This window comes from Gadus chalcogrammus, chromosome 2 (assembly GCF_026213295.1).
Source record: "Gadus chalcogrammus isolate NIFS_2021 chromosome 2, NIFS_Gcha_1.0, whole genome shotgun sequence".
NCBI lineage: Eukaryota > Metazoa > Chordata > Actinopteri > Gadiformes > Gadidae > Gadus > Gadus chalcogrammus.
The window spans coordinates 15,225,359-15,233,831 of record NC_079413.1 but is presented as its reverse complement, the minus strand read 5'-3'; the positions used below and the strand labels follow the sequence as shown (position 1 = coordinate 15,233,831).

Genomic DNA, 8,473 nt, shown 5'->3' with positions numbered 1-8,473 from the left:
GATTGCCTCCTGTAATTTTTTAACAATGAATTTCATATTTTTCCCCCTCTTCCATATTGCCCCATCATCTGCAAATAATGAAAAACCCATACCACTCTCTATTTCTTCAAAAACGTCATTTATCATAATGGAAAATAATAGTGGACTAATTATGCTCCCCTGTGGTGTTCCATTCTCTATTTTAAATTTCCCTGACAAGCTTTTTCCTACTCTCACCTGTATTGATCTCTCAGTTAAAAAATCTTCAATCCATCTGTATATTCTCCCTTTAACTCCCAACTTCCTTAATCTAACTAATAATCCTTCTACCCACATCATGTCATATGCCTTCTCAATATCAAAAAACACAGCTACAACACTTTCCTTATTTATCTGTGCCTTTCTGATCTCATGTTCTAGACATATGGTCGGATCCATAGTGTTCCTCCCCTTTCTGAACCCACTCTGATACTTTGACATAAATCCTTTACTCTCCATATAGTATGTTAATCTTTCATTTATCATTTTCTCCATTATTTTACATATATTCGATGTTAAGGCAATTGGCCTATAGTTCTCTGGGTTAGAACTATCCTTCCCTGGTTTAGGTATTGGTACAATAACTGCCTCCTTCCAACTTTCTGGTAATTTACCTTCTTTCCAAACTCTATTGTATAACTCCAATAATATTCCTTTTGCTGCCTCACTTAAATTACTTATCATTATATAACAAACCTGATCCTTTCCTGGTGCGGTCATCTTTGTTTTCCTCAATGCACGATTCATTTCTGTCATTGTGAAAGTCTTATTAAGCAAATCTTCATTTTCTTCCTCATCTTGCATCAACACTTCATACTCCACTAAAGTAGCCTCCCTCCCTCTTTTTCCCTCTTCACTAATATTTTCTGAACTATGAACTTTCACAAAAGCCTTTGCTAACATCTCCCCCTTTTCTTCTTCCTTCATTGCTATTGTTTCCCCTACCTTCAAAACTGGATATCCATATTCTCTCTTAACTCCATTCATCTTTTTAATCATGCCCCAAATCTGTCCCAATTCCGTTTCCCGTCCCACCGAATTGCAAAAATTCCTCCAACAAGTTTTCCTTGCATTTTTAATAGTTCTCCTTACATTTGCTTGACTTCTTTTATATTCAATAAGGTTCTCAAACCTATGGTTTCCCTTTAGCCTTCTAAATGCTTTATTTCTACTCTTGATTGCTTTACTACATTCTTTGTTCCACCATGGTACCATCCTCTTTTTCCCTTTTCCTTCTTTCCTCTTAATTGTTCTCTCAACAGCCTCTAATATAACTCTGCACACATTCGTATTTAGCTGGTCAACATCTTCTCCTATCTCAATTTCTAACATTTCTTTCTCACTTATTTCCTTAAATAGTTCCCACTCTGCATTGTGAAAGTCCCAATTCATCACTCTTTCTAGATTGCACTCTTCAATTGTCAATTCTACTCCAATGATTATAGGATAGTGATCACTTCCAACAGTCGTTTCTTTCCTTACTTCCCATGAACATACTCCTGCCAGTGTATCTGTTACTAGTGTAAGATCTAACACTGACTCCACTCCATTGCTTACATTTATTCTTGTCCCCTCCCCATTATTTAAACAAACTATTCCCTTGTTGTCCATTAATTCCTCTATCACCTTCCCATTATCATCATCTTTCCTTCCTCCCCATAACGTGCTGTGTGCGTTAAAATCTCCACACCATATAGCATTTTGCCTTTGTCCTACCCTCTCCAATTCCTCCAACTTAATTTTCTTACATGGATTGTACAAATTGATTGTAGTCATTTTCCTTTTATTAACCCAGATTTCAATAACAATTATCTCTAGACTAGTTTCATAATTCATTGGTACTCTTTCATACAATATTCCTTCCTTAATAAACGTTGCACATCCCCCTGCCTGCCGCTCATTCCTATCCAGTCTAACTGAGTTGTATCCTACAATTTTAAAATCCAAGTGTGATTTCATCCATGTTTCTTGTATACAAATGATTGCTGGTTTAACGTCTAAGTTCTCTATATATCTCTTAAATTCTTGCCCATTCGATATCAGGCTTCTGGCATTCCACTGCAGAATAAGGAACACCATAATTATATTACTTAGTAACCCCTTCATTTCTATTGATCTCATCCTGTACCATCTCTCCCGTTTCATCCTTTATGTCTAAGTATTCCCTTGTTGCCTCCACAACAATCTTTATCCGATCTGACCTTGTATTTTTTTCCTGCATAGCTAGATTTATGACCTTCGCCATGAAGAATACAAAGTTAGCCTTATCCACAATCAAAGTGTCCTTATTCACATCACATTGCAAACCTACTGGCTCTAAAGCTTGCTGTGAATACTGAGAGGGTTCAACAACACCCACACTTGCACCACCTTGTGGTCCTTTTAATTGTTTGATTGCCTCTGCATATGTTACTTTATTCTGGACTTTATATTTCTGAATTTCTTTTGCTTTAATCTGTGCTTCGCATCCTTGATATGCCGCACTGTGATCCCCTCCACAATTGCAGCATTTAGCTTTACTCCTAACCAGTTCCCTCCAACTCGATCAGTAAGAGGGGAACACGAACCCATAATAGTAGTCACTACAGTGTGTACTTTTCCCAAAAGTGACATTTCAATGAAAAAAAAAAAAATGCATTAATGAAACAAGGTTACATACAACAGATTTAAACCCACACTGTCACTTTTCTACAGCAGGCATTTTCTGCATTAAATATATGAACTAGTGCAACATATTGTCTTCTGAAATAATAAAGGTTGTCTGAAAATGATGAAGACGTTACTCTAGCAATCACTCAAGCCAAAGGAGGTTGCTTATGGTAAAACATACATAGTGCCGGTTTAAATATGGTTCCAAAAAGTGGACCAGAAACTGGAAGTTGACTTTAACTTATAGGGTGAGGATCATTCGGGATTCTTTCTATCCATAGTGGATACATTTTAGATGGTTTTTGTAGTAGTGCAGCTGTAGTTTATACTGCACTTCAGCATTTCCGGAATGTCTGAAACGCTGATATTCAGCAATGGCCATTTTCGACTGATGGCCGATGGAAACATGGCCACACGAAGCAACCATCAATTGGCCGAGACCATCCATGAAGAATTCTATGGAAAAAACAAAAAATAATAATTGAACCTTAAGATGACTTACCATTCCCCCAGAGAGGGCTATTGTTTCAAGGAAAATAATCTATGAACTAGACTGTTAGATTGCCTCATTCTGCATCAAGTAAAATAACCAGGGCCGTACACAGACATATAACGGAGGACTAACAATTATAAACAGTATAGCTGAGTTGATGGCAAGGAATCCAGGTCTATGCAGTAAATGTCAATGTTATTTTTAATAAAGAAGAGGAAGATCAGTAATGGGTGGTATATCGATAAAAAAGAGATGGGCAGAAGGGCGGCTGACATCTGTATCAGAAAGCTAGATTTCATTAAAACCCAAACCTATTACCAGTGTGTTACCAATGTCTTTTAAAGCCACTATTATAATCTACAAAATGGATATCTACCCAATTCCGGAACAACAAGTCCTTGCACTTGCAAGGCTTGCAGTTTTTATTGTGCCATAGTGGTTTTCTGACAGTGGATGAGAAGACAGTTTTCTATGGCATTATATTCAAACAACAATATTTATAAAAGCACTTCTGCCCATGCCACAATAGCTGCCAACTCAAGCTGCTGTCCAATTCATGTGATAACTATAGGAAAGAAATGCAAAATATTTGCATGCTGAATTTAAATGACCCCTATATTTCATTAATACAAAACTTTGAAGAGATTCTGGTGTCATGTCGTGTATCATCAGTGCTTGTGCAACTGCTCCAAAGAGGACGTCATTTTACAGCCAGGAGTAGCACTCTATAACAGCTCTGTTGGTAGCTAATAATTAAAGAGTAAGGACCTACTTTGGCATCTAAGGATAGCCCTGTCTTTACCACATTGATATGTTTTTTGACACAACTTATCTTCTAGCAGGCTACAAGTCGTCTGTAGCCTGCTAACCCTAACCCTACTGACCTCCGTTCTAGTAAATCGCTACATTTAGCTGAAGCTCTTCTCAACTTCTCTTCCCAAAGGACTTGAGGTTTCACAGTCCTCCTCTTCCCTGAAGTTCTTCACCAATACACACTGGCTATAGTTCTGCTCAATAAGCCTTCCGGTCATACTGGGTCTATGCTCGGTTCTGCACTCTGCACGGTTTTCAACATTGACATTTCGATATTAGTGTGGGCCCACAAAGAACAAAAATAAAAACATTTGTGGATGTGTGTACACACCCACATGTAGAAATGGCCGGCTAAATACCTGAATGTGCCACTCTCTTCAGCTTGGGGTCAAATCTCACTCGATTCACAGCAACGGTACGAGCCAGGAAGAAGTTGACCACCCCATCGACTATGGAACATTGTGGGTAATTTGGTAGTGATCGGATCTTTACTTTGGACTTCCTTTGCAGGCAGCCTCCGTAGACTCCATCGCCTTCCTCATAGTCGATGGAGAAGTAGAACTCGCTTCCAATAACTGATGCCCCAACCTAAGAAGGATTACGAGACACTATAACCTCACACCTGCTGGTGTGAGGTTATAGTGTCTGCATTCTTTAAAAATCTGCATTCTTTAAAGATCCTGTAATAATAATATATTTGATCAATGAGTAATAACATTCTCACCACATCCAACTCTGGTGTTGCCTCCATCACCTCCACAAGATCCTCTATCTTTGTTTTATCAGTGAATAGAAAGTCGTCATCCACCCAAAGAAAGTACTTGGTGGTGACTTGAGAGACAGCCAGGGTTCTGCCAGCAAACCAGCCCTGTGGAAGGGAAAGATTTGACATCAACTTACTGTAAGAATGTCACTTCTTACTTGAATTGTTTTTGTTGATTATTATTTTCAATGAGTCATATTTTCCTCTAGAGGTCCCTCTTTCAATACATTATGCTAGACTACTCTTATACGACAAACACAGGAAATACATATTCTGTTCTGCGTGCATGCATGAGCTTGGTGCTAACACGCCTACCTGTCCCCCAGGCATGATGTATTGCAGAACATTTTCTTCTGTGATCTTTTCTGGAGTAAAGCTGTCATCGGCCACGATGAGCACCACGTCTTTGTAGAATTGTCTGAGGCTTCTTATGAGCACCTTCAACTCCTTGTAGCGCAGGAAGGTCTTGGTGGTGACTGTCACTTGGTCTCTAATGTCTTTGGAAGAATGTGTGTGTGTGGAAGGGGGGGGGCAGGGGATAGAGAGAGGAAGATGGTAAGGGTTCATGATTCTTCTTAGGTAAAAATGGAAGATTTATGAGGAAACACTTTTGTTGTTATACTTGTTCCCATGTCGAAAAGTACAGGAACGGTTGGTCGCCGAATGACAATGGGGAAGACAGCTTCATGATGCTCAAACGAGAAGTGAACTGCAAAACAAATTAAAACCATCCAGCATAAATAAGATTTGACCCACATACCATAATCCACTGTAATATTGGAAGGCTTTGAGTGCAGAATGAGAACATCAACAGAAAAAAAAGTTTAAACCTGACCACACGTTCAGTATGTATCTTTAAATTACATCACCCAACCCATACATCAATTGAAAAGGTCTTGGAGTACCCAGGTCTCCGGTGTGTATGTGGTACACAGTGCTGGTGTAGGTGACATTTGCCAGAAGTTTGTTGAGTTCCTCTAAGTTCAGCTTTTCCAAGATCAACAAGTTCTTCCCACCACCTATTGTTTTTTTTTCATAAATCATATTTCATACAAGTCAATCCCATTGACAAGTAGTTTATTAATTCATTTAAACAATGTAAACTATGCTGGGGTTCATTGATCACCTTCGACACTCTCTGCTTTACTTGTGCTCCCTAGACGGAGCACACCTTTGGTGACATTTAGTGATACCTAGAAAAAAACAGGGAGAGGCGTATTTAGAGTGAGTGAGTACCTAGCTGTGGTCAAAGGATTTTTTTTTTTTTATATTGTTACTTTTTGCAAACATCAGATGGAAGGCATGAACTCAAAGAACATCAAGCAGTAGTTTGCATGGATTATGCAAGCTGCATGGAACCAAATGATTATGGTATAATAAAAAATATATTGGAAAATTATCTGCATTGTTTAGAAAAATAATTATTCATCACACAATATTAAAAGCAGGATGATTAGAATAAAGTGGCATGTAACTGGGGGAAATGTGGCTTGATTTCAGTGTTGAAATCATCTGCAAGAAAAAAAGAGTGCTGCCAAGAAAACCCAGAAGTCACCAAAACACACTAAAATGATAAAGACCCATAGCAATGTCATTGAAGGGATGAAAGGACATTTCAAACATATAACTATTGCTTGATGAAACACAAAAATATTATTTTAGGGGGACCTGTGTGATGCTGGAAGATATAACATGGAACTGTAACCTGTAGCTACAGGTTACAGTTATATATCCAGAAATGTCCAGAAATGTCCCTTGTTCCAATATATCCAGAAATGTCCCTTGTATCCTGATTCTGACTTGAAACCCAGAGTTTTACTACCAACCTTGTAGCTGCTTCTTTGAGCTGAGTTCAACGCTAAACCTGAAACAAAGCTAGGATTAAACTATTTCCTGAGGTATACATTGAAAATGAAGACTGAAAGGATGCTGAGGAAAAAGCTTATTGGGCACATTTTCATTGTAAATGTTTGTATATCTGTGCATTGCACTTGCACAGCAACTGAACTACTCTTGACTTAAAAGCAGTATCAGGACAATTTCATTGAACCACCAAAGAGCAATATATTGTACCTGGAATAAGAGTGGGGACCAAGGGGCGTACTATGAAACCCTGAATGGGATACTGCAGTGGAGAGTTGGACGCAGCAAGGAGGAGTGTGTTCAAAATGGAGCCTGTTCTGGACACAGGTGATAGAAAGAAATATGATAATCCACAAATCAATTAACCAATACAAGCATTACGCCAATTAACCAATAATCAACCAATGTCAATTTAACAATATTCAAACTGAATAAAAAAAATAACACTATTTAACAGTTTCTGTACTAAATCATAAAATGACCATGATTTGAAATCAAACATTCAAGTCAAAATACTGGCTTCTCACAAGGTTTGTTTTGTTTTGGCCTGTGTGATGATTTAATTCTCAGGGTACTCAGGGTTGCTAGATATGAAAAAAAAACGATCATCTCAAAACTTTAATTTGAATAGTGAACATCATTTAGAAATGGATTAATTGATCAGTTAATACATTCTTTGTATTCTTTGTGTCTCTCCTCCCCACCATCACTTTGTTCCATCCTGTGTCCCTGGTACTGGTGGCCGTGCATACCTCGCCTGGTGCTTCTTGTACTCCTCTGCCCGTCGTTTCTGAATGTCTGCTCGGTTGGCAGTAGGAATGTGCCCGGCAAGATCATGTGCCATCGCTGAGCAATTGCAGGAAGCCAGGGGTTTCACTTGACCAGTTATCGGGGACCTACAGGTAACATTAATAATCATACACTTTATTTATTGTGTGCCTTTCATGAATGCAACTGCCTTCAAGAATGAATAACCATTACATTTAAAACATAAGAATAACATTTGATAAAAAACAATATCATTAATATCATTCCTTCCCCAAGACTTTTGTGTGTGTGCCTTGAATTTCTTGTTGGGATTGTGGTATTCCTTTGCTCCAAAACTGTTCACAAGCACTGATGTATTGACAAATCCACCCATTAGCTTATGCTTTGTCCGAGGTCAGCTGTGTAAATACATGAATATTGCACTGAGAGTGACTGAACTCTCACACGCGTACACTTTCAAATCAACTTTGAGCCTTACCACTTTTTCATTGGGGCTTCAAACTTGTCCTCTTTAGAGAATCTTGAATGCCAGAGGTAGCTCATTCCACTGAAGATAACAAGAGACAGCAGCAGTAGCAAACCTGTTCTGACAAATGAGGGCATCTGGAGACACAGAGAAAGACACTCGAAACACGATTCGATTCGATTTTAGTCAGACAAATGTATACATGCATCTTAAAGGGGACATATTATAGTTTTTTATTATAGCCATTTCAACAATATAGAAATACAGTTGATAGGAATGTGTTTTGGTATGCTCAAATGTATCACATAGCAACAATAACAACACAACCTAACAAGACAAAAAGCAAAAAACTGCACTTAAATAACAAGGAGTACAACACTTAACACACATTAAAAACACACAATGCATATTTCGCAGAGAATTGCAGCAGTAAAGTACAGTGCAGTAGTGCAAAAACTGCAAACTGACCATGAAGACCGTAAAGTGCTTAGTGCTAGTTCAAGTGGTGTATAGCTTGTAGATAGGTACTATCCCTAAAGCGTGATGTTTTACTTGTGATGCTTCTGTACCTCCTCCCTGATGTTAAGAGTGTGAATAAGTGGTGTGCTGGATGAGAGGGGTCAGAGATGATCTTCCTAGC

General features: G+C 38.5%; 1 protein-coding gene across 1 annotated transcript; it reads right to left on the bottom strand.

Moving 5' to 3' along the window:
• Positions 1 to 2,826: 2,826 nt before the first annotated feature.
• On the bottom strand, positions 2,827 to 7,913 carry LOC130403555 (beta-1,4 N-acetylgalactosaminyltransferase 2-like). The gene is made up of 11 exons (XM_056607971.1): positions 7,846 to 7,913; positions 7,352 to 7,495; positions 6,810 to 6,916; positions 6,563 to 6,600; positions 5,863 to 5,929; positions 5,642 to 5,755; positions 5,359 to 5,445; positions 5,052 to 5,233; positions 4,698 to 4,841; positions 4,333 to 4,561; positions 2,827 to 3,123 (listed from the first exon to the last, which is right to left on the bottom strand). Exons 1-11 carry the CDS (start codon positions 7,908 to 7,910, stop codon positions 2,939 to 2,941), a joined length of 1,362 nt encoding a protein of 453 aa, XP_056463946.1. The 5' UTR covers positions 7,911 to 7,913; the 3' UTR covers positions 2,827 to 2,938.
• Positions 7,914 to 8,473: the final 560 nt, after the last annotated feature.

Excerpts from the sequence above, each read along its gene's own strand:
- LOC130403555 (XM_056607971.1), bottom strand. The coding sequence starts at position 7,910 with ATGAGCTACCTCTGGCATTCAAGATTCTCTAAAGAGGACAAGTTTGAA. Across the intron at positions 7,496-7,845 it reads GAAGCCCCAATGAAAAAGTG|GTCCCCGATAACTGGTCAAG; the intron begins GTAAGGCTCAAA and ends TGTTACCTGTAG. Across the intron at positions 5,234-5,358 it reads ACTTTTCGACATGGGAACAA|ACATTAGAGACCAAGTGACA; the intron begins GTATAACAACAA and ends ATTCTTCCAAAG.